This window comes from Odontomachus brunneus, unplaced genomic scaffold, assembly GCF_010583005.1.
Source record: "Odontomachus brunneus isolate Ranch 3 - 2012 unplaced genomic scaffold, Obru_v1 Obru_scaffold_097, whole genome shotgun sequence".
Classification (NCBI taxonomy): domain Eukaryota; kingdom Metazoa; phylum Arthropoda; class Insecta; order Hymenoptera; family Formicidae; genus Odontomachus; species Odontomachus brunneus.
This window is the reverse complement of record NW_022639547.1, coordinates 961,783-987,517: the sequence shown is the minus strand read 5'-3', so window position 1 is coordinate 987,517 and position 25,735 is coordinate 961,783. Positions and strand designations below refer to the sequence as shown.

The window sequence follows — 25,735 nt, the reverse complement described above, 5'->3', positions numbered from 1 at the left end:
GTGTCCTTTCGGATACAATGCGTGACGATTTTCCCTTTCTTTAAAGAGATCCGAGGAAAATCGAGATTTCTCCGTTACTTCGTTAGACGTGCGATAGCCGAGACGCGGAATAAAAAGAAGGAACAGCAACAGACGTCGATCGCCGGTTTCTTCCTTTCTCCGCTATTTCTCGATCGGTATAATCTGGAGCGCGAGGCATAACCTTGTCACATAACCTTGCCGGGCTTGAACTTCACCGTTGAAACACATGCTCGCGAATAACCGAACGAAGTCGAAGTGCTCGCTCAACCGGATCGCGTTCTTGATCACTTTCTCCGAACGATGGCTCCTCCTCACCTCCTCGACGACGGCGATTCCGACTACGCCGGAAGTGGGGGAGGAACCGGGAGGGACGGCCGAGGAGAATTTTTATCCGCCGGCGGGTCTCGCGGCGTTACCGTTACCATACCTTACCATCTTCCTACCATCGAAATTCCCCCGATGCCACCACCTGTGGTCTCGGCTGGCGCGCGCGGTCCACCTCCATCGGGCCGAGGTCCGCCACCACCTTGACGGACACGCCACCGCCGCCGCTTGTCGCTCCTTGCAGCGTCGGGGTCCTGCGGTGCGCCTTTGGGGAGGACACGCGCCTATATAACTACGGCGTTCCAATGATTGGACGAAGTAAGCTACGTTTTCCTGCGCCCAGGGAACAAGAGTACGCGGCCCGAGCCCAACGGGCGGCATTGCGACAGATATGAGGATTCGCCCGAGATGCGCGGTCAGTTGTCACTTTTTTCATTGCTTCTATTTCGATTGCGTCGTTGCGCCGAATTCGCGAATACGCTAGCGAAGTCGAGATTGAAATTTCGTCCCGCAAATCTTCCGCTCGGTCTGCTGCACACGGTTTGCACGGTTTAATTCGAGAAAAAAAATAAAGAGATTCGCGCGAGTTGCCGAAACGTATGTGCGAGAATTCCGAGAAGCGTGGCTCCCTCTTCGGTGTATTATTAACATTTTAACGGAACTGCGAATTGTTTGACAATCGTGACGTAGAATAATCTATTATATGTGCTTATTGTATACGTTCTGATATCGCACACTTTGGCTTTACCGATGTGTCGGATATTACACGGAAAAAAGAGGTTGTTAACCCAATCTATGATAAAATATAAAGAAAAATTTTAAAATCATTAGAATTTCATTCAAGTTAACTCGATTTTTGGTTAATTTGAAAGGAACTCTGCTAACTTCAATCGAAAATTTCTAGTTTGTTTATATTTTACCAGAAATTTAGTGAATTCAACTAAGCCATTTACCCATTAGGATTTATAGATCCACAGTTTTGCGATTTTATCAACCTCTAATTTTGTGCAGTTACGACTTGAGTATCCATATATAGCATTGTCTACCGTCACTAACTTTCTCTTTGCTGTCTCCACCTTATCGTAAAAACTTGATTACGGGATCATTAATTTTTATGAATCTACATGCATTTTTAGATTTCAGACTGTAAACCTCTATAAACTTCTGGATTTATGTATTCGTGGAGATCTCGTGTACTTCATTTGATCAATTTCGCAATTTGTCAGATTCATCGGCGCGCGGGAATATAACGTATCGATTTATGGAATTACATTTGCATAAATTTATTATCACCCACGCAATGAACATACTGTGTTAACCAATAAAAATTGACTAGATTCTAATAATTCAGGTCTCGTCCTGATTTTATTTTGATTTTAATACAATGGCTTTGTTTAATATTGAGACAAAGTTTTAAAGGTTTTCAGACTTTAAAGTTTTAAAGACTTTTCAGCGATCCATTTATCAACGTGATTCATTATCATTGTGACATTATATTATCTATAGGCTGCACTAGCGGTGCTACTGCAGGCCGCTCTTGTGGCGAGCAAAGCTCTGGATCAAACGCAGCTACAGCAGCAGATACAACAGCAAACTCCGTACGTATGATGGCGCACTTTAGCATATGGCGACAATCACTAATTTCGAATATTATTTACAATGTTCGGTAGCAAAATAAAATTTTCACCAATAAAACTGTGAGAAATTCCGGTCGTTACAGATCTAATAAAGCGGCGCAAAAGCGATGGGAAGGAGATTACGGTGGTGGTTATGGTACTTCTGGAGGTGGTGACATCGGAAATCACTTTGGTGGTGGTGACGCCGGTGGTCACTTTGGCGGCGGTGACGCCGGTGGTCATTTTGGCGGCGGTGACGCCGGTGGTCATTTTGGCGGTGGTGACATCGGGGGTCATTTTGGTGGCGGTGACATCGGTGCTCATCTTGGCGGTGGTGACATCGGAGGCCATCTTGGAGGCGGTGATATTGGCGGTCATCTCGGCGGCGGTGATATTGGCGGTCATTTTGGAGGCGGTGATATCGGCGGTCATCACACAGGAGGTGATATCGGTGGTCATTTGGGCGGGGGTGACATTGGTGGACATTTGGATGGCGGTGGCGGCGGAGGAATCGATGCGCATCATGGCGGTCATCATGACGAAGGTTACTGGAAAAAGAAGCTGATCTGGAAGCCAGGCTGGAAAAAGATCTGGAAGCCGGCGCAGAAGCAGATCTGGAAGCCCGCATGGAAAAAAATCTGGAAGCCTATCTGGGTGCCGACTCAGAAGGCGGTGTGGAAAGAAATTCAGGTCCCCGCCTGGAAGAAAATTTGGAAGCCCGTGTGGAAACAGATTCAGGTGCCGGTGTGGAAAGAGATACAGGTGCCGGCCTGGAAGAAGATCTGGAAGCCGGTTTGGATACCGATTAAGGTACCTGCTTGGAAGGAGATCCAAGTACCCGCGTGGAAGAGAATTTGGAAACCAGTCTGGAAGGAGATACAGGTGCCGGTATGGAAGGAGATTCAAGTACCGGCTTGGAAGAAACTCTGGGTACCTGAATGGGTAAAGGTCGGCATACCGGGCGAGCATTATCACGGTACGGATCATCACGGTTGGCAGTACACCAGCCACGATCTCTGGAAGAAGAAGCTAATCTGGAAACCAGTATGGAAAAAATACTGGAAGCCGGCCAAGAAACAAATTTGGGTACCAGACAAGAAACTCGAGTGGAAGGAAGCCTGGAAGCAAATCTGGAAGCCGGCAAAGAAGCAGATCTGGATAGATGACAAGAAACTAATCTGGAAGGAAGAATGGAAGCAGATCTGGAAACCAGGTAAAAAACTTATTTGGGTAGCGGACAAGAAACTCGAATGGAAGGAGGCCTGGAAACAAGTTTGGAAGACCGATAAGAAGCTAGAATGGATTCCCGACAAGAAACTCGCCTGGAAGGAAGCATGGAAACAAATCTGGGTGCCTGCTTGGAAGCAGATCTGGGTGCCGGCTTGGAAGAAGATCTGGAAACCGGTCTGGATATCGGAATGGTTCCCCAACGAGGATCACCATCATCATCACTGGGACCGCAAGGATACGCAGGTTCAGAACACGCAAGTGGTACCCTACAGTCCGGAAGTTGCCTTGCAGAAGAGGTATTCGGGGCAACAGGATCAGCAGTTACAACAGAAGCAGCAGCAGCAACAGCAGCAGCAGCAGCAGCAGAAGCAGCAGCAGCAGAAGACGCAGCAGCAGCAGCAGCAGCAGCAGCAGCAGCAGCAGCAGAAGACGCAACAACGTCAGGTCGAAGACAACAATGTCAGGTGGGACAGATCCTTTAAGGCAATTCTGCCAACAGTCACGCAGGATCTGGTACCGCCGCCGACTAATCAAAACGGAGGTCAAGCCAGCTTCACCTTCCCCAATCACTGATCTAGAGCTAGATCTCTGTGCACCATAATCGCACTGTAACCCTTCGAAATGCTTGTACAAACGTCTCCGCGCGAGACTACTGTAACATAAGTCGCTGTATATATTATGTCTTAAGATTAAGATAGGTCGCGTGTGAAACTAAGTTACCCGAAGTATACTCGACTGATGCGCTCCCTATTCTTCGGGGTGCCACCTGTACGACCCTTATGACATGGCATAATCTACTTTTGCTCCCTGCTGTTTGTTTCCTTCCTTTTTTATATGTATACGCGTTATTGTTGTTTTCCTGATTGTTAACTAATGCCGTTACGAATAAAGTTCATGAATATTTTGTTAAGTCATCGTTATTTCTTCCTCCGCCACCGTTGACGTTATCGTCACCCAAATATCCACCCATATCACTTCCGTCCAAACGATCAACGATATCTTTTCCGTTGAGATAACCGCCATTATCACCGAAACCCAAATAATCCTCATCATCACTGAATTTTACTTCGTATGCATTAGTAATTATTCTTCTTTTGTAACAGAGATGTCGATCTAATTTCGTAACAGAAAGATTAATTTGATCTATCCTAGAGATGAACCGTTATGCTCTTTTGTGCATAATTTTCTTAAAAAAGAATGAAAAATTAAATTATATATCCATTAACGCAACTCAAGATCGTGCAATCGTGTGTCAAAAATTTCAATCTTGTTATTTCATAAAATTAATAATTTAAACATTGTTTTAGACAACGATAATGTTATATATTTTTACGGATTCTAACATTAAAATATTTTTTACATTATAGTCACATTACATTCGTGGCGTGTTAATAGATAACGATTTATATCCAGATAGCACACATCTCTAAGGGACGTCTTGTGGACGTTCTAAGGATGTCCTTATATTTTCAGAACACTTCCAGAACGTCTTCAAGACGTCTCTTGGAAAGTCTGTGTTGTCTGCGTATGTTGTAGATGTCAACGTTTCACACGTGACAAATAAGATTTTTACATTTGAAAGTAACATTCTTTATGAAAAAATGAAAAACGAATACGGCTTTGCGGTTTCTTTCTTTCGTTTCTTTTTTTATAGCGGGAATTGAAAACGGAACGTCTGAATGGCCACCCAATTTTGAAGTAAAACACTGTCGCCCTGGACTTATTAGATATAGATGATGCAACGCGAATACGCGCACGTATCTCTGCGAAATTGGTGAAAGTGGAGTCTGTTATAGAAGGCAAGCGACCAGCATGTAGAAGACCTCGACCATGGAGAAAGTATCCGTGCACCCACACAGCGGCATAAATTAATGCATGCCACTGTGTTGTCCGTCTCGGTAGGCCGCACCATATTGCGCGTTGCAGACTCCACTCGATTGATGACGATGACGACGAGATTTCACTGGCGCCAACTACGGAAGAGTGGATTTTTCTCCGGTCGCGTGGCGATTGGCTACGGGAAAAAAGAAACGAGTCGGAGAAATCATGATACGACCATTTTTCTGGTACAGCACGGCCGGACAGGAATTATTTTCACTTTTGTTTCACGTTTCCTTTCGTTCGACAGACCTACATGTGTATCAGCTGGAAACAAGGCGACATGTTTTTCGTCGTATTGTTTCTTTCATCACACACATATGTGTGCGGTAAAAACTTTCCAAATATATTTGAACGAGTTTCAAGTTCTTCGGACAAAACATTTACTTTCTTGTAAGACGTTCCACGCTGAATCACAATACCAAGAAAGAAATCGATCGATCGATAGATCTTCAACGACCAGAGAATCCGAACAAAAGTAGAGTCGGCCGTACACAAAACAATATTTTTAGCCGAGGTCAAGAATGTCACGCTGATTAACATAAGTATAGTGGGGTAAAACACGCAAACTCGCGTTTGTCATTGCATAAATACATGCTTAACTAGATATATATATATATATATATAAACAAGTTTGAGACGAAACACGTTAGAGTATCCAAAGATGATGTACCTGGCAATCTATCTTGTTTCCATCATTATTTGTTTCTACTGCATCTATGACTGCCTCAAGCCGAAGAATTATCCACCCGGTACGTGCTGTGATAGTAAAATGTTAGTTTACCGCGAAGAAAACGCCGAATCAATTCGAAGAATCGTTAAACGTTGTGAAGTATAAGAGACGTATAAAAATGCATATCAATATAAAAATAATAATACAGGTCCGACATGGTTGCCATTGTTGGGATGTTTCCCGATATACCGGTGGTTATATTACAAGCACCAGTACAATTATTTGGTGTTTCAAACATTGTCACACATATACGGACAGATATTGGGACTGAAACTTGGAAAACAGAAGATAGTGGTAATTTCGACATATGATCTGGTGAAGCAGGCTCTCCTTAGAGATGAATTTAACGGCCGTCCGGATGGCTTTTTCTTCAGAGTACGATCATTTGGGAAAAGAAAGGGTGAGTCCTAAATTATGATAAAATACACCGTGAAGATATATTGATTAAGAGATCGGGAAACATTCGGTGTTGCTACTCAACAGGCATCGTGTTTACTGACGGGGCTGTATGGGCGAAATGTCGTAGATTTACAATGCGACACCTTCGAACGTTCGGTATAGGTCAATCGATTATGAAGCAGCAATTGACTCTCGAAGCAAAAAATCTCGTGAGTCATTTGCAACAAGTGAGTCAGCGTGGCGCAGTGCGAATGGATCGTATATTTGATGTTGCGGTGATAAATTCTCTGTGGTTCATGTTCGCCGGACATAGGTTTGAGTACAACGATGAAAAAGTACGGGAAGTGCTCACAACTGTTCATGAAGCTTTCAGGCAAGCAATAATTAGTCAGTTTAGAGTCTTATGTGTCTTTGTATGTTTGTTTATCACCAGAATATTATCTCTTGTTATATTATGTTATTCGCGTTAACGACACTTCTTAGAAATATATATGATATATAGAATGAATCAGCAACTATTGCCATCTTGAATAATCTCGTAGCAAGAAACAAAAATGATCTTCAAAGCTGTGTTTGCTTAGGATAAAAACTTCTTATGATGATTAAACTTCTTTTTCTTAAAGGGGAATAGCTTCGAAGATCTTAAAGTCATCTTCGTTTCTTGGTATATACATACAGACATACACATATTAACACTTTTGCGTCACACATTTATGGCGCATTGATCACTCATTTGAGGCTCATCTTTACTTCAATTATTTAATTTTTTACTTGGTACTTTCATTACTAACGTCATTAGCTCAACTTTATTCAAAATTTTCAGTTTTGCGTCTATTTACGTTATCTACATATATACAACAGCGATCATTTTTCTCTCTGTATATTTACATAAACAAATCATAAACAAACCGAGTCTGTTTTATACAATTATAAAAACAAATATAATGTGATCTATGGGAAGAGTTCGTCAAATAAGTGATAGTGAATGTATTAATTCGATTACATGTGTGACGTACATGTGTATAAAATATTTCACAATAATTTTTATATTTTGCTATTACTGCTATTGTAGTTGCCTTGTGGTAACGGAATTGTGACGCTTAATGTAATATACAGATTATTCAACACCATGGGTGGAGTGATCTCTCAAATGCCTTTTTTACGTTTCGTGATGCCAGAATTATCAGGGTACAACGATCTGATGAGGATTCTCCAGAAGTTGTGGAGTTTTCTCGATGAGGAAATCGCGATACACGAGAGAGAGCTATCTGGCAATCAGCCGAGCAATCTGATCGATGCATTCCTTTTGGAGATTGATACAGACGGGAATAACGATTCGAATTTCGATCGTGAGTAATTGGTGTCATGTGCACGTTGAAACTATCCGTTTAATTTAGGAAATCAAGCGAGGCGGCAGTGTCGCCACGTCAAATATAAGGTCAAACATATGTTTGTCTCGCACTATGATCTTGAATTTAACAAGCCAAAAAGTTACTTTTGATTACAAACTGCTCGGTTTTTCCTTTAGTCACTCAATTGTTTATTGTTTTTGGCGATTTCAATACTTAAAACTTTTGTACATCGCTCGCCAGCTACTGTCGATTCGTATACACACACGCAAAGACATTTGAGTGTGTACAATATAAGCAGAATAAAAATATAAGTGATAGGCATTATATAAATGTACATTAAAGATTTAAAATGGGGATATTCATTAACAACCTCAAAATAAGAAAATGCAGTTGCCCTCGAAATGCTAAGAATTTTTTCGTCGAAGAAACGTATATATAACGTAATAAATTTCTTGATATTTACTATTAATATATTTTATTTGCAAAAATATATTACATGTGTTGATAGAGTATTTAATAGAATAGAGTATTTCAGATAGAATATTTCATAATCTTAACATATATTTCTACAAGAAAGAACGAAATTCTAAAGAAATTGGCCTTACATTTTTGTTAGGTATTTCTGTCTGGCTTTTATGTGTACGAATGCAATACATACAAGACGTAACATGCATTATAGTATAATATAACATGTCTTACCATAAATTTCAGCATGCTGTCTCGTCCACATAGATTGATTTGAAATTCTAATTCTGCAGAATCTAAAAAGAATATATTTGCATAGAAAATTTAGAGAATATCAAATACATTATCATAAATCATATTATCATAAATTAAGCAAAATTTATACCACATGCTAAAATGCAATTACGTACTTTAATATAAATTGTACATGGATGAACGTGACATATGCTTTGCGTATTACAGGTGAGAGTTTATTGGTGTTGTGTCTTGATCTCTTCATGGCTGGATCAAAGACAACCACTGATACTCTAGCAACTATATTTCTTTTCCTATCGCTGTCTCCAACATGGTTAAAGTTGCTTCAGACAGAATTGGACAGCGTCGTTGGTAGATCGAGAGCTCCTACTGAGGAAGATTTGCCACTTTTGCCGATGACGGAAGCTTTCTTGGCTGAAGTAAAGAGTTAAATGATAAGAATAATGAGCACATTCCCAAGTAGCAGAGTGACGTCAGAGAACGTCATATTGACGTCAATAAGACGTCCTCTGACGTCACTCTGCTACTTGGGTTCGCATTGCACTTATTAATATGCCCCAATTATATACTTATTTTATGTTTATTTTTCTTTTCCCTATAAAAATGTATGAACTCGTATATGCGTGATTTCTCGTTTAGACTAACAAATTTCAATTTTAATTTTAATTTTAATTTAGAAACTTAGTGTAACAACTTTCGAAAGCGAGAGAAAGAAAACAACAAATATTTAGAATTTTGTTTAGAAAAGATTGAGTACCTCTTCACTTTTATATTATCGTGATTATCAAGTACCACACACACAATATTTTTAATTAATAACTAAAAACTTACCTATTTTTAATTAATAACTTAAAACCTACGCCATTTGCAAAATAGTAGAATTTTTTGTTTAGTTTGATCACGACCATAAGGCCGTGACGGCAGACGTTGTTATCACAGCTTATCTACCATATCGCGTGTGATAATTCGCCAATCTTCTTTGATTGTTAATTCCAAATTTTACGTGGTTGTTTGCGAAATGATAGAAGAATTTTCTATTCAGTTTTATAAGTCCTACCTATAAGTACGGCGCGACTGCATAACAAATCGAATACTCTGTATATGCATGATATGTTATGAATTTTTTCATTCTCCGCCGGCAAGATGTAATTTAACATCTTCCGTCGGCAAGGTGGGTCGTTGAGGACTAGTTCATGTTTTTACACTGTTCCGAATTGTATAAAAATCTGAAAAATTCTCATATGTTTCTGAAAGTTTTAATATCAAGTTTTTACAATTGTAAAAGTCTGATTGCATTTTACTTATTTTTGAAAAATTTAAGTAGGAACATTAAGAAAACATTAAGAAAACGGGGTTTTAGTTAAAAACTCATAATTTTTACATGAGTAAATAAAAAATAAAATTCTTTTAGACTATAATACTTATATTAAAGCAGAATTAGTTGCCCTTAAATTAAAAAATATAATGGAATTGACATTAGCTTAATCGAGCATACTAAAAAATAATCGTGAAGCCCATCTCTCAGTTACGAGTTAAGTAAGTCTTACATAATTTGTCAAAAGTATCTATATTCTTTGGTAGAATTGTAAAATAACACTATTTCTGGTTTTCTATTATCTTTATCTATTATTTTTCCAGTTTTATATTAATTTGACAATAATAAAACAATTTTATTTTTTTTGTCAGTAAAACACCAAAGTACTATTTTTCATGTATGCAAAACAAACAGTTTCGTGTAAAACGAATATTTTATGAAATTACATTATACTAAATTTTTTATATTATATTAAAATTAACGTAAAAAACAAAAAAATACAAAAATATTCTAATTACTAATTTTCAAAAATATGGTCGATAGAGTAGCTTGTTAAGGATTTAAACATATTTTCTAAACGTTGTTTAGACAAACAATTGAATATTAACGTACTTACGTATACTATCTTTATCACTAAGTTTTTTTTTAGAACATGATACCCCATTATCAGTTATCAGTTATTCCTAGAACTTACAATCAAAATCCGAAACTATGTAAGAACATTCGACTGGGTCTTTAAAGACTCATCATGTCGACGGAGAGTTAAGTATATGTAATGTAAATACAGGTATATAGATACTTCATTTTGGCGCCTCTCGGTATACCCCATAGAGCCATGAAAGATGTTACTTTAAACGGATATTGCATACCAAAGGTGATGTCTCTTCTTTTAAACCACAGTCTATCCTACGACACACGTAAGCTAACGGACGATCGTTTTGCAGGACACGATTATTCTTTTTGATTTATATAGCGTTCACTACGATAAGGCGTATTGGGAAAAACCGGACGAATTCCTTCCTCAGCGATTTCTAGACGAAAGTGGCAAATTTCATCAGAATAACATCAGCATTCCTTTCGGCTTAGGTAAATCTAACGCAACGCAAAATTATCTGGTCGTAATTACTATCGTTACACTATCGTTACAACGCGTAGTGTGATATGTTACCGATCGGAGAAATTAGAAATAGTTTGTCCGATTACGGCTATAGCGCCGCATATATTCAATCTTTTGTTACGGTGAATCTTCTAATTATAACTTTTTAACGTTAATATAGCACACTGACTTTACAAGTTGACGCAGTCATAATAATATCAGAATTGTGGAACTATAATAATTGTAGGTACAATATGATTGTCTCTCGTGATTGTTTCAGGCAAAAGACGCTGTCTGGGTGAGATGTTAGCACGTTCCTCGGTATTTCTGTTTTTTACATATATTATACATTATTTTGACTTGGAAATCTCGAGCGAACACGGAGAACCAGATCTAAAGGCCTATGACGGCTTCACCATGTCGCCGAAACCGTATTACGTCAAACTCTCAATAAGATCTGACTTAAAAGATTGAATTAATCTGTACAGCATATGAGCGTGTAGTGATACATATGAGCTTCCATGAAAAGGGTTGAATACCTTGAACTCGTAAAGTGACGCAAATTGTCATTTCGAAGTATAATTGGACAACGGCGTGCCCTCGTCAACACGACTCTTATGCGACAGGAAAAAACATGTCATTCATTTTAATAAATATATTTGTTAACAACATGTATCCAAAATTATATTCTAATCCGATTTTGTTCAAATCAGAAAAGTTTATTAAAAATCGCGTCTATTAGTCGGATGATAACGTTTTAACATTTGGCAAATATTATAAAAGATTAATAATCTATAATAATAATATTATAAAAGATTAATAATCTATAGAGAAGTATCGAGTAGCACAATTCATAAACTTCAATAAATACGAACGTCTTACCGCACCGCGTCTCATTGTGTTGCACAGTATATTTAGGAAAATAAATATTTGAACAACAAAGAGTATTTTATTAATTATTTATTAATAATTTAAATACAAAACTCTCCCCTTCTCTCTCTCTCTCTCTCTCTCTCTCTCTCTCTCTCTCTCTCGTTTTCTCTCACCTACGCACACATACACATAACAAAAAGGCACATTTTGAATAAACTTGTATGCCAGTAGCTATATCTAAAAGATGAAAAATTTTATTTCATGATCAAACTTATAAATTAAATAAGAAAGAAAACAGATATATCATATTTAATATATCATATCTTTACAATATTATCGCGGTACAAGTAAGACTTTATACGGCTTTGGCATGATTGTCAACCCGAAAATTATCTCTAGTTCTAGAGATTCTTTATCTGGTGGTGGAAGTAGTCGATACTTTTGCATCACACCAACAAAAAGTAGAAAGATGGCCGATTTTGCTAATGCTTCTCCGGGACATCTTCTTTTCCCTGGAAAATAATTTTACATGGACTGAGAAATGTGCAATTATATCGGTTGGAAAAATGAAGACCAGATAGGCATAATTTTAATTGAATTACAATAGTCTGTTATAATTTTCAACTCTGCGCAACCAATAATAAGAAAAGCACCGTCCGTTCTCCCCGACGTGAAACACATTTTGTGTCACATTTGGTGATGTTTTGAATATCCGGAAAAAAAAAAAAACAATACAGAGAGCTCTTGTACAATAATTATACTGTGTTGATACTGGGATGATCTAATCCATTTGAAAATTATCGCAGCATTTTATAGATCTTCTCTAATTGTGATACTTTGATCTTTTACTAACCTTTGCCGAATGTTATGACGTTATCGTCCGACTGATAAGCATTATTCTTAATAAACCTTTCTGGTTTGAACGAAGTCGGGTCAGAATATAATTTTGAATCCATGTTATTAGCAAATATATCCATTAGAACGATTGTATTCTTTCGTATCGTGTAACCTCCGAGAGTTGTATCAGCGAGGACACGTCTCGGTCCAATTATAGGCGTAACGACCCACATCCGTTGGCATTCAGTCAGTACAGCTTCCGTGAAGGGCATACTGAAAGATTAATCCTAAATTTAACACAACTTGACATTATCCACATATTATCTTGCGAACAACATCGGTTATTTGATCTTTCGAATAAATAATAACTTAAACAACGCACTTAATTCTATCCTCCAAACGTGGAAGTCGTTCTGAACCTATCACGTTGTCGATCTCTTTGTGCAATTTCTCTTGCACGTCTTGGTGCTTGACCATATGGAAAAAGAGGAAATCCAACGTTGACGTTGTATTGTTAGTACCAGCAATGAAAAAGTCGATCAGCGTAACAAGCAGATTATCGTCTGAAAGACATGGTGAATCGCAAGAGTGCTGAGACACAGCAGCTTATAGTGAGGACACTTTCTCTCGCGTCAATACTTTCATTAGCGCATTGAATCACGAGAGAGGAAGCGCTAACTTCCTTGCGAATATTCACGACGTTCGTGAAATTGCGAGCATTTGTAATCTTTGAGATACGTTTGAAAGTTTAAAATGTCCAAGATGTATTATTCGAAACTGACACATAACAAATTGCAAATGTAAAAAGTCTTCGTGTTGCACCTTCTGGATATGCTTCGTGATAAAATGCCTATGTATATACCTGTAAATATAGGAACTTCCGTCTTTGTCTCCTTCGTTACCATCTCGCGAAGAAATAAGTCGATAAAATCCTCTTCAGCTCCCTTGGTGTACCGCTGTTTGTGCGCTTCGATGGTGGTCTGAAATATGAAATCAGTATTAAGTATTTCAGTATTGTCAAATAGTCAGCGAGAAAATTGAGTTTGAAGATTAAAAAATTATTTTATCTTTTATTTTCGTTTTTCATCTCTTCCATTTTGGACGATTTAATATACGTGATTTGATGACGTCGAGTCCTGTGCGTTTTCTTATGTAATTATCTTTATTTTTACTAATTTCTATTAATTTGTAATCTTTTCAATATGAAATTACCCTTTAACTATTGTGAATGAAAATGATGTGGGAGAATATACTGTTCCCTAGCCATAAAGACGATTTTGAAATAAAGCTGTTAAATAAATGTAGCCAATCAAATACACTGAGGATACAATGACGTCATTCATGTTATGTGCACAGTGGAGCAAAATTGAAGAAACTTACCATTAACAAACTTTTCAACTCTTTGTTTAAAGAATAGATGATATTGTATCCCATAGCTTTGGGCATGATGTGACGGAGCCATGGAAAAGAGGAGAAGACTCCACCGCCCAACTGAAAGGCTTTCGCACGGCGTTCTAATAATGTGATGAAATCTTGCGGGCTGCAAATAACATCACAACAGATAAAAAACATAGACAGAATGACATAAACATAAACAGATAAAACGGTTGGAGCGGTCGGTCGATCGGTCAACTTATCGGTTAGTAAACTTTTCGTTCGTATAACATTTTAACCGAAAGAGAACCTGTATTAAAATAGCTAAGACGTTTTTCATTTTCTTTTCATCTTTCGTTTTTCTTTTCTTTTTCATCTGAGAACTTTTTAAAGGAAAAGTGAGACGAGACGATCGATGAAACTAAAGAATCACATTTATACATATTTGTAAATTTTTTTGCGTTGGGATAAAATTATGTAATAAAATTACGGATTACTTTTAATCTGTATAAGCGCGTCTCAAATACCAATATAGGATTGATAAGGAATAATTTCATTTACACTAAAGAAATAATATAAACAATATAGAAAAGTAAATCGAAAAGTTAAAGTACTATAAATCATCGACCCGCTATGGATTTTATGATTTTATGATTGTGCAACACATACTTTGCATTGATGAAGATTTGTTGTCCCGTAAGTAGCTTCCATAGGACATTTATTACAGCCGTTTCAACCGCGAGTTTTATTCTAAGCACATTATGTTGCTTCAGCTTATCTATAACAATAACCAATTCGTCCAAAAGTAGTTCTTCCATTTTCCGTTTAGCGAAGCCGACGTTCCTCAAATTCCGCACCGTCCAATGACGCAATTCCTTCCACTCTAAGCCGTCATTCATTGTAATTCCTGATTTAAATGAGACTTCAGTTGCTTTATTCATTACAATTATCGTATAAATTCATTGTAATTCCTGATTTAAATGAGACTTCAGTTGCTTTATTCATTACAATTATCGTATAAATTCATTGTAATTCCTGATTTAAATGAGACTTCAGTTGCTTTATTCATTACAATTATCGTATAAATTCATTGAATTGTGAATTCATTGAGCAAGATATTCGCGCTCGTGAATTTCAAGAATTTTTTCGTAACATCGTGTCACTGATAAGATAAGTTATTCAAAAATACAATTTCGAAAACGACTAAAGCCAAAGTGCAGATGTTAAACGCTATTTATTCTGCATTTTCATTCTTCTATTTCCCAAAATAAGTACAGAATGGATAATAAAAATTTAAAAAAAGAATTAAAAAATAAGTATTAAAATAAAACATAATTTATAACACTCTTTTCCGATCAGAAAAAATAATACAATTTCTTTCGGTGTCAATAAGTATGAAATTATATCGGTAAGTTGATATTGACAATATATTTCGGTTTTAGCAATGAAAATGCAAAACAGGCTTTACATTACAAGATAAAATACTTTACACTACGAGATAAATGAAAGAAGGATCATAATACCTTTTTTCATGCCCATGTTCCGGATCTTCGTAAATTCATTCCAGGGACGCCCATCGTACTCTTCGTTGTTAAGCACTTTTAGTATAAGTTCATTATCAGTAACAACAATGACGTCATCATTGCCTAATCGTAAGGATATGATGCCGCTGTTATAAAGCTTACTAAGTTCTAAGAAAGCGCGATGCTGCCCACCGAATTTTTGGCTTAATTCTTTCAAATAAGATTGATTGCCGACAAATGGCCAGGGAAAAGGACCTAAAAATTAGAATTTTTCACTTAATAAAAACGAAATGTAAAGCTGTTGTTTATCATAAGTATTACAAGTACATATAGATAGTATTACAAGTATGTATACACGGAAAAAATGGTTGATCCATACAGAAATCTGGTTGTGCCAATCAGATTCAATAATAAAATACGGAACAACTATTTATGTGGTTGCTGTAACCAAAGAACAATGGTTATTTATGTTGTAGCAGTGATAATACATGGTTAATACAAACGCGGCTCATTACGCGGCAACTACAAATGTATATTTATACACTCAGAACCAGTTTTCACATGTATACATTTCTAGCTGTGTGCATAGTAAATTGCTTTTATTTTCTAATATTGTTGATTTGCAATTTATTAATGCAACTATATCGATATTTAGCTTGTCTATGAAAAATGATCCCCTTACTAATTTCTGGTTGCTACAACCAGATCACGCGCAACTTCATTGATGTAGTTGACACACCAAAGTAAGTCAAATCAACCATACACATAACTACAAAGATACAAAGATATGTAGAATGATGCAGCTATTTGCTTACAACTAAATATTTTTTGTTAGGTGCACCACATCTCTTTTTTCCGTGTAGATATCATTAAATTCCTATAATTATTGATTGTTGATAATCGATAATTGTCAATATATTAATTGACAATTAACTTAATTAACGAAGTTGTTAACATAGAAAACAAAATATAATTCGCAATTAAAGCAAATAAGAAAATTTCCTCTCTTGCTTAAAAGATTTGATAGAATTAAATGAGAATAGGCAAGAAGAAAAGAAAAATCTATATAACTGAACAATATTTTTGGAAAAAAATGTTAAAATTACATAGAACAACATGTGTATTTAGATAAATATTTAGTCGTTTATAATATTTCATCGTTAAAAGTTACGCGCAATATAAAACGAAAGAAACTGATAACTTTTTTATATAAGCAAAAATATGGGAAATTGAAATTTTCGACAAAAATAATAAATTCGTATAAAGTTACAGTAGTTTCGATAGAATTTTGATATATTTATAACAATCTGTATACTCTTATCGGGCTTTTTAATCAAGATTACTCACTCTTTATAATCTAGATTTGATACTACTGTAAGTCAAATGTGTTAAATGTTGTCTCTTCCCAGATAATAGAAAGAATTAAAAAAGTATTTGAAAAGAATTCAATGGTATGTCACCAATTCTGAGTTTATCTTCAGATGTAAGAAGAATTCTTCAGAGTTCAGTTCAGTAAAAAGAATTCTTTTTGTATCCAAAACTAAACTCAAAATTAGTGGCATACAATTAAATTCTTTTTGAATTCTTTATACTATCTGAGTTGTTAACATACACAAAATTATTATTTGCTTTGGTCATTATTAGATAAATAATGTAGCTAGAAATCGTTATTACTAAGTTTACTGTGGTTATATTTTCTAATTATCTTCTCAAGTCAGTATTGCGATATCATTTACAAATTATTTACATATATTGAACATTTATTTTATAGATCATTATAAACGATTCAAACAACTGCATAAATATGTAATATAACCAATCGCAATATTATGTCCGAATATTTTCGTACGAAAACAAACCTGCCAGTAAATACATTACCTGGTGGAAAATTTGCTCTTCTCCGTTTGTTCAATGCAATAAAAATTAGTAACAGAATCAAAATAGCTATGATCAGTGTCATCATCGTGGCAGCTTTGGAAGTTATCCGTATCTTAAATTAGAATCACTGGACAGCGTTTGATAACGACCGTCTTAATCAATATTATCTATTCGTAACAGTTTCTCCTTAATGAACGTTTTTTTTGGGCTGATTTATCAGAATTTATATCAGCTACTAGTATAATTATTAAATGTATCAGGTCGATAATTGTCAGATTACTTTTGCGCAATAAACCGGCAGACTACGATCTACAAATTTGGCGTCTTGCCTCTCACAATAGCAAAAATAAATTCGCACTAACTTTACTGTAGCGAAATAGATCTGGTACATAAGCACACAAATTTAAGCACAATGACGACACGCTTCGTTAAAGCGCATGCGAATTGAGACACTCGACTGACTGAACTGCCACATTACGTTTGAGCTCAGCAGCTGTAAGCAACGCATTATATACCACCTTTGTGAGCTGAGTGGGATTTCGTGATAAATCGTTACACAAGCGAAATTATATCCTGTCATTTGTAGAAAGAAATTATGCGTATCTATGTATTTATGCTATATATGTATCTATGCTACGAGTCTCGCAGTTTTATGAAACAGATCAGTCTTTGTAAACACCCAGTTGTTGCTGTATAAATGTTTTATAAAAATGTATATACGTGCATTTATCTATAGTTCACGTTACGTATATTATATAAAATTCGGGCATATTTGTGAAACACAGAAATAAAAAATTATATAACGAACATGTTATAATAGTTATATTACATTAATTATACATTATATTATCATTTTCATAATACATATGAAAACATAACTTAATCTGTTGATAATTGAATAAGATCTTATTATAATTATATCTTATCTATAATTGAGAATCTATAATTGAGAATAAGATAATATACTTTATAAAAAAGAAATTATATATATAATTATGTATTTAAGATATATCTTTTACAATGATTTTATGTATATATGTTTTTAATTTTTTAATTTCTAATAAAATATGTTTTATTTTTCAAGTTATATATATATATATATATATATATATATATATATATATATATATGTGTGTATGTACATATAATATTGAAATTTTACTGCATTTCTCTATAATTATTATCAAAGCCAGTTTTATATATATACATATACACATACACACACGCATATATTATATGTACACACACACACATATATATATAACGTGAAAAATAAAACATATTTTATTAGAAATTAAAAAATTAAAAACATATATACATAAAATCATTGTAAAAGATATATCTTAAATACATAATTATATATATAATTTCTTTTTTATAAAGTATATTATCTTATTCTCAATTATAGATTCTCAATTATAGATAAGATATAATTATAATAAGATCTTATTCAATTATCAACAGATTAAGTTATGTTTTCATATGTATTATGAAAATGATAATATAATGTATTTGTAACATTTATAAATTATGAAGTAATTCATATATTTAAGATGTATTAAGATACATTACTTTTATTTTTGAAAGAGGCCGAAATTATAATATAACTACATGTTGCAACATTCTTTCATGTTATATAATATGATACTAAAATTTATAACTATTATATTACGAATGGGGATTAATCGTAATAACTGATAATTTTTTCCAATCATTTTCAATTAATCATATTTTCATTCAATGTTCGATTTTTTCGTCAGCAAATTAATTTTGCTGTTAAGAGTCTGTAAAAGCCGTAATAGAAATTTCTCGCGGAGATCTTTATTACGGAACTAACTTATCCCGGAACTGATATTGGTATTTTATAAAATTTTGACTACAGAGAAAGTTATCATATAATTGTAATATTTATAATCAGGATAATGATCCAAAAAGTGTTACAGAGCGTTTTTGGGAAAAAAGGTCGAAATAAAAACGGTCTAAATTATTTGAATGAACATTCGACTAAGATGTACAATACGAGTCTCTATATTTTAATTTATTATAAATTTTTAAGAGCCTAATCGCCCCAAATCGGGCTCCATCCCATCCTTGACATTAATGACGCAAAGAAGACATAAAACCAACTGGTTAGTAAGCCAATGTAATATCTATGAGACAAAATATGTCAAATTACGGTTACTAGGTAAAGTGTAGTCCAACTACATAAACTTAGGGCCTTTGCAGAAAAATTTTAACCGTAACCGTAAAGTCGTAAGAAAACTGACTAATTACAGTCGATTATTCCTCGAACGCAAAGAGAATAATCAACTTTGATTGGTCAGTTTTCTTACGACCTTACGGTTACGGTTAAAAATTTTCTACGTGCAAAGGCCCTTACATCTATTGTGTCCGCACGAGCGATGGATTAGTATTCATGTGTGTGGATATACAACTACACATAGAATGGTATTTCGCGTTCTTACCGCACGAGGTCTTCAATGTCAAATCAAGATTTGCTCTTGGCAATTCTACAGACTCTTAGAGACAGTATTCATTTGCTACTTTTGTCAATGACGAAAGCTTTAACTAAAGTAATAAGTTTAAATTAAAATATAATAATAATGAGCACATTTTAGTATTTTAGATTAATACTTGATTAATTAAAATAAAGCGAGCAAAATTGAAAGTAGCTAATTCGTCGAATTCTATAATCTCTAAATCATAAACTATTTCCAGCATTCAGTTGATATATACTTTGTTCCTTTTAGCTGCACTATTGAACTAGTGAAATAAATTAGAGTGAGAGAAAGTATATTTTAACATATTCAAGTGCCTGTGGGTTAATCGCTCCGAGTGATCACTGACATCACAGACTCCATTAGCCAATCACAAAATTTATATAAATTGACGTCGTCTGTGACGTCTGTGACGTCTGTGACGTCAATAATCGTTCCTGGAACGATTAACCTACAGCCACTCAAACACGCTATTTGTTTCCTTTAAAATAGGTATTTCCCAACTGTATAGTCAAAATTAGATTTTAAATAAAATCTAATATATATATAAAATCTAATATATATATAATAATCGGTTTAACAACCGATGAATTCTTTTCAGTGAAAGTGAAAAACAGATTTTTAAACATTATTGGTTCTTTCAGAATAGTAAAAATCGATAAAATAAATAAAATGATAGAAAAAGAAATTGTATGCTGACTTGCGTTGTAGTCGCGGAACTATAGATCGTGGCTACGTCGCATCTCTATTAACGCTATGCGACGCCAAGCTATACAACGTTGCCACATCCGCAAAGCATGGTCGCGAACGAAAAAGCAAAAGCTAAACTTATTTTTGCTGATTAATCATACTCTCTAATAATGTACGGTAAATTTCGCTGAGACTGAAGTATGTAAGTATTCAATTAATTTTGCCCAAATTTTTGTATTAATCCTTATTGGAGGTCATTTACAGCTGACAAATGCACATTTACGTGTTACTTTTTATACGTTAGCGCCATGTAAGATATCGAGAAAAATAGTAAAGCGGTAATTTCTCGGAAACTATACGGTTAATCGAACCCATATTTAACACACGTATTAATACCTAAATTTATTTTACTACAAGTTTCAAGAAGATCTGTGACTTCACTGTTTTTGACCTAACTAATTTATTGCATTAGTTCAACAGTGCAACTAAATGGTTTGTTCTTTTCAGCAGTACAGCTGAAAGCAAAAGAACAGACCAAAAAAGAATAGATCAATAGATTGAAAGCTAATCTATAAGGAAACTGCATGCAAAAAGAACAGACCTGTGCGGTCTGTGCACATGCATCTAACCTATACGTATAATCTGTCGAATTTAATATCAAATAAAACGTATAACATTGAATTTTATAAAAAAAAATATGTTTAAGTATAAAACTATAAAATATGGCATACCATTTATGATTTTTGTTATTGGTGGATCGTTTGGCCTTCGAGAATTTGCAGAACTACGGTAATAATATAAATGCAATATAAAGATACAATAATCTTTCGTTGCATTAGTGATCTTTTATTGTATCAAGAGACACGATACCTTTTCGTGTCAAATGTACGCGTAAAACGACGATTAAAATTTACTTATGCTGGTATCGTAATGTTAAATCAATTTTTCAGTTACGTATATAAAAATACTCGATATATAAAAGATGACGTAAAAGACACAGGAATTGTGATGAAAGCACCAGAAGAAATTACGTTAGAAAAAGAGTATGAAAACTTACAAAAGGTATACTTTATAAGGTTATCTAAAGATAAAAACTCTAGTTTTTGTAAATTTAAAGGAAATTATTTTCTGTGTTTGTATCATATTTTTTATTCAGGTAGACATTGACAATTGGGAAAATACCCGAATACAGAGACCATGGGATGAAACAATTGGTACAAAAGTTTAGTTACCAATAAAACTATAGTTACTTAACTATAAGTATAAAAAATATGATTGATCTATCCTTAGAATAAATATTTTTCCCAATTTTTGTTAAAATATGTACAAATATTATGTATACTATGTATATGTATATATATATGTTGTGTATGTGTAAATACATGTAGGTATATGAAATATATGTATAAGTATATGAAAGGCAGTACAGTATTTTCTTATACTATAAATTAGGATTTTTGTCTTCAAATTAGGTAGTCTATGATTCTGCTACTAGGATCAGGATATTTGTAATACTTTGTTATTTCATGATAGTTTATTCCACACTAGGCAAGAATAAACTTGAGCAATTATTATAATCCACAATTGGCAGTGAACATATATAACAACAAAGCGCAATATAGTTAGAAATACAATTGTCTTTCCATCAGCATTCACTTGAGCACAATGTTTATATCAGATCTCAATTTATTTTAAATAAACAGTAATAATGTACTTGTCTTGAAAGCACATAGTCATCTTTAGCATTGGAGCTCTACCCACAATACTCTATAAAGCACTTCTGAAAACTAAATCTTGTGAATGTTTACATGGACTATACGATATTTTTACAACCACATTTATAGTCTCATACAAGACTGCATGTAAATCATAAACTCAGTGTTTAAGAGACGACCTGTGAAAAGAAAGAAGAAATCCAGTAAAACTTTCAGCGCAAAACTACACTCTTGTGCATTACATTAAGAAATCTTTTTACCTTTTTTGAAACCCGTACATACTTAGTAAACTTTGTTGGCTAAGATTTGATGCCAACCGTTTATTTTGCCGTGTTTGTTTTATCACAGAGTTACTCTTAGGTGATGTCTAAGGATAGAAAAATTTGATGGTGAATTAATCAGTAGCTATATCTCATTAATCTCGCATAAATATATATTTACCAGATTTGATGTGCTCTGTCTTTTGGAATTTTCTATTTTTTTATGCGAAACGACTTTACAACTTTTCGTACTAGACCATTTACGCAAATCTTGCAAATTACCTGTGTTCTCGTGATTAATTAAATCATCAACAGGTTTTACATTTGAACTCGACGATACTAATAAATTATCTAAGTCATAACTATCATTAATTTTTGTACATTGTATTGTTGACGATATTTCGGTTATCCTATCGTCAGAATATGACTTTTCGTATACATTTTCGTACTCAGTTGTAGATTCATTATGATCCGTGGAGAAAGCCTCACTGAGATTTTTTGATGCGACAGCATTTTCTGCAAAGCCTGCTTCTTCGTGACTTCTATATATATTGTGTACATCAGTGTTCACATCTGCAATTATATTACTTTTTAAACTTTCTGAGTTAATGTCTTCAATGCTATTCTCTAACTTGACTGCGTCGTGCTCTTCGTTATCCTTCTTCGAGAAATATCTGCTTTCTACTATAGTATTCTCATTTATAATAGTTCGCCTTATGCGCATTAAATTTCTTCCTCTTTGGCGATAATTTCCGCTGGATAGAACACTAGGTGAAGTCGTGAGTTCCGATATTCGTTTAACAAACGGATTTCGTTGTCTGGATAGCTCTGGTGATGTATTGTTTTCTAAATACAAAGTTTGTTCTGGCTTTTGTTCAGGACTGGCAATTAATTTTGCATCTTGACAATTATAGATATCTAAAATATTTTCGTTTACATTCTGATGCTCTGAAGCATTATCGCGCCACGTGGCTAAACTATTATCCGATTTCGATGGAACAAACTCATCCTTCAAAGAGACCCTTTGCGAAGTCTGTTTTCTTGCAGTAGTAATAAACGAATTCATTGCATTTCCAAAAAATAATGTCTGACTTTTCTCTTTCGATTTATTTTTCAACTCATATTCGCTTGACCAAATACTAACATGATTCATTGTTAATCGTCCCATTTCCGTAGTTCGCTTCCTTTTTCTTTCCTACAATGTACAATAAAGTTTAAGAGACATTTCACATTTCGATTTAGCGTTATTTTTATAAGCTAGATTATATATTATTATGGCACAGTAATATAGTTCAGTCACAGTTAAACAGTTCTGGCTACTTACAATTTTATCTGGATTAAAATCATGAAGCATTTTTAAAGTGCACGGATCGCAATTACCAAGAGCCAGTTGTAAAGCAAGATCCGCATCTAATTCTTGGCCGGCATAACGTAATTGATCTTCAGTAATATCAGCTGAGGGCAAATTCAAGCGTACCTGTTTCCTTTGTAATGGACAAAATACCAATTGATGTTTAAACGTGATATCCGCTAATATAAAAGCGTCCCTATATTCCTGGGTCATTTCTAGCGATTTCATGTTGAGAACCGATCCCACACGTATTAATGCCTTAACATTACATTAATGTCGATTAATATCAAGCAAACGTTTTATTATATATATATATTTTTTTTAAGATAACATGGCAGCTGACTAACCCTATGTATATTAGAATCTGTATTTTTCATGATAAATTTTCGTGCCTTTCCCAAACCAATACCAGGAAGGGAAGGAAGATAATCGCAACCAGACAAAATACAAGTGTAACGAAACTTATCCATGTTGAATTGTTCAGGTCGCATATCCATTGCCAAGTGTAATCGGTCTTGTTCAATTAAAACTCCATTTCCATTTAAGTCCATTTTGAAGAATATCTATAATAAAATAATTTTAGTTTATTTGAAAATTAATATAATTATAATATTAGTAAATCATAAAAATAAATTATTTCTTGGAATAAAACTAACTTTTTTACATCCAAACAATGTCAAATCACTATCTTCTGTAATAACAAGATCAGCTATGCCGCTAATATTTAAATATGCCAATTGCGCATCAGCTTCATAAGGAGCTACAATACAATCAATATTCTCACTTTGGCAATACTTAATTAATTCTAATGCCATTTCATGAGTAATATCTATAGCTCGTTTCAACAAATTCTTTCCTTCAGCATCCTGACCCATTTTTATCAACTCGAATGCTTTGCGGCGATTCATTTGTCTAGACCTAAAAGATATAATATAGCTACATAAATACATAGCTATATATAAATCTACCTGATGATTTATATAAAGTTATAGTATTAATTCTGATTTTAATAATTTTAAAGACATAATTACTGAAATTTGTAATATTCATGTAGTGGTTTTTCTTACGTACTCTCGCCTTTTAATTTCCGTTTTTTCTTTAGCAGGCAGCTGTCGACCATCAAATACTAAGATTGGTTTTATATGATATTTCAAGAGCATATTTATAAATTTCGCACAATATAAAACATATCTATAAAAGTAAGAAAATCAATCAGTACTATCTCAGACAGAAAGAGAAAGAGAGAAAAGAGGCCAAATAAAGAAAGGCAAAATGCCAGAGATACACACAAAATGTCAACATAAATAATATAAAGCTACTTAACGCATTCGTTGTTTGCCCCATCATCACTTTCTCAGCGCAAGAAAATACGCCTTTGTGTAACCAGCAATAAGTGTCGATCGCAACGACGCCACCAGAAAAATCGCTGACATTAGTCCTTTTAGAAGCCTTCTCTAAAAACGGCAATAAGCCGGTAATACCCATTTTACTAACTTGTCTAGTCTATCGTGATCAATCGAGAAACGAGTACATTGCTGTTCTGTCAATGCCCGTTAACGTTGCCGCCAGAACTTAATCTTGATTTATCTATTCGTTAGAATAGAATCATATACGAATTTCGTGTATTTCAGGACTTTAAACGAGCGACTCCAGCGCGCGCAACATCAGTGTTGTAACTAGCTGATACTCCGAGGATCGGTAACAGTCGGTAAATAATAATAGATTCGTCGGGCATGCAGTTAGAGTATTCCAGTACTAACCCGATGTCGTGCGAGTGCAGCACTAGTCCTGAGTTGCATTGAAAGAAGTGAACCAAAGTGAACTGTCCTCCATTAGAGAAACACTGGACAACAACTTCAACTTGTGCAGAACGAAGTGAAGTAATTATGACGAATTCTTTCTGGACTAATAGAGGTCAAACAACAACAACTCTAGATTGGTAAGTACCGATAGGACAAATATCGCATAGTCTGCAACTTGCGTACGCGTGTCGAACATTCTGTCCGTGAATTCAAATCAAATATAGCACGAATGTCCAAAAGACATCGTCCC

At 34.7% G+C, this 25,735-nt stretch overlaps 4 protein-coding genes across 4 annotated transcripts; 3 read left to right on the top strand and 1 right to left on the bottom strand.

Annotated features, from left to right (window-relative positions):
- The first annotated feature begins 674 nt into the window (after nucleotides 1–674).
- On the top strand, nucleotides 675–4,101 carry LOC116848696. The gene is made up of 3 exons (XM_032825026.1): nucleotides 675–760; nucleotides 1,852–1,943; nucleotides 2,066–4,101. The coding sequence occupies exons 1-3, from the start codon at nucleotides 737–739 to the stop codon at nucleotides 3,762–3,764; spliced, it is 1,815 nt and encodes a 604-aa protein (XP_032680917.1). The 5' UTR covers nucleotides 675–736; the 3' UTR covers nucleotides 3,765–4,101.
- A 1,566-nt stretch (nucleotides 4,102–5,667) lies between these two features.
- Nucleotides 5,668–11,636, top strand: LOC116848565 (methyl farnesoate epoxidase-like). The gene is made up of 8 exons (XM_032824801.1): nucleotides 5,668–5,821; nucleotides 5,951–6,202; nucleotides 6,286–6,574; nucleotides 7,318–7,550; nucleotides 8,481–8,692; nucleotides 10,376–10,462; nucleotides 10,533–10,674; nucleotides 10,965–11,636. The coding sequence occupies exons 1-8, from the start codon at nucleotides 5,734–5,736 to the stop codon at nucleotides 11,156–11,158; spliced, it is 1,497 nt and encodes a 498-aa protein (XP_032680692.1). The 5' UTR covers nucleotides 5,668–5,733; the 3' UTR covers nucleotides 11,159–11,636.
- A 153-nt stretch (nucleotides 11,637–11,789) lies between these two features.
- Nucleotides 11,790–25,276, bottom strand: LOC116848579 (exonuclease 1). The gene is made up of 15 exons (XM_032824831.1): nucleotides 25,008–25,276; nucleotides 24,755–24,874; nucleotides 24,340–24,601; nucleotides 24,031–24,246; nucleotides 23,657–23,941; nucleotides 22,514–23,527; nucleotides 22,333–22,439; nucleotides 17,170–17,288; nucleotides 15,292–15,546; nucleotides 14,438–14,675; nucleotides 13,775–13,934; nucleotides 13,257–13,374; nucleotides 12,777–12,957; nucleotides 12,411–12,667; nucleotides 11,790–12,069 (listed from the first exon to the last, which is right to left on the bottom strand). Exons 1-15 carry the CDS (start codon nucleotides 25,166–25,168, stop codon nucleotides 11,891–11,893), a joined length of 3,672 nt encoding a protein of 1,223 aa, XP_032680722.1. The 5' UTR covers nucleotides 25,169–25,276; the 3' UTR covers nucleotides 11,790–11,890.
- Nucleotides 20,412–21,681, top strand: LOC116848567 (cytochrome c oxidase assembly protein COX16 homolog, mitochondrial). Its single transcript, XM_032824806.1, has 4 exons — nucleotides 20,412–20,559; nucleotides 20,865–21,146; nucleotides 21,308–21,419; nucleotides 21,514–21,681. Exons 2-4 carry the CDS (start codon nucleotides 21,055–21,057, stop codon nucleotides 21,583–21,585), a joined length of 276 nt encoding a protein of 91 aa, XP_032680697.1. The 5' UTR covers nucleotides 20,412–20,559; nucleotides 20,865–21,054; the 3' UTR covers nucleotides 21,586–21,681.
- Nucleotides 25,277–25,735: the final 459 nt, after the last annotated feature.

Coding starts and splice junctions, on each gene's coding strand:
- LOC116848696 (XM_032825026.1), top strand. CDS start 737: ATGAGGATTCGCCCGAGATGCGCG. Junction 761..1,851: donor GGATTCGCCCGAGATGCGCG/GTCAGTTGTCAC, acceptor TATTATCTATAG/GCTGCACTAGCGGTGCTACT. Junction 1,944..2,065: donor CAGATACAACAGCAAACTCC/GTACGTATGATG, acceptor CGGTCGTTACAG/ATCTAATAAAGCGGCGCAAA.
- LOC116848565 (XM_032824801.1), top strand. CDS start 5,734: ATGATGTACCTGGCAATCTATCTTGTTTCCATCATTATTTGTTTCTAC. Junction 8,693..10,375: donor CGGAAGCTTTCTTGGCTGAA/GTAAAGAGTTAA, acceptor ATGTAAATACAG/GTATATAGATACTTCATTTT. Junction 10,463..10,532: donor ACGGATATTGCATACCAAAG/GTGATGTCTCTT, acceptor ATCGTTTTGCAG/GACACGATTATTCTTTTTGA.
- LOC116848567 (XM_032824806.1), top strand. CDS start 21,055: ATGTTTAAGTATAAAACTATAAAATATGGCATACCATTTATGATTTTT. Junction 21,147..21,307: donor CGAGAATTTGCAGAACTACG/GTAATAATATAA, acceptor TCAATTTTTCAG/TTACGTATATAAAAATACTC. Junction 21,420..21,513: donor AGTATGAAAACTTACAAAAG/GTATACTTTATA, acceptor TTTTTTATTCAG/GTAGACATTGACAATTGGGA.
- LOC116848579 (XM_032824831.1), bottom strand. CDS start 25,168: ATGGGTATTACCGGCTTATTGCCGTTTTTAGAGAAGGCTTCTAAAAGG. Junction 24,602..24,754: donor ACGGAAATTAAAAGGCGAGA/GTACGTAAGAAA, acceptor TATATCTTTTAG/GTCTAGACAAATGAATCGCC. Junction 15,547..17,169: donor AAGAGCAAATTTTCCACCAG/GTAATGTATTTA, acceptor TCTAATTTTTAG/GTCCTTTTCCCTGGCCATTT.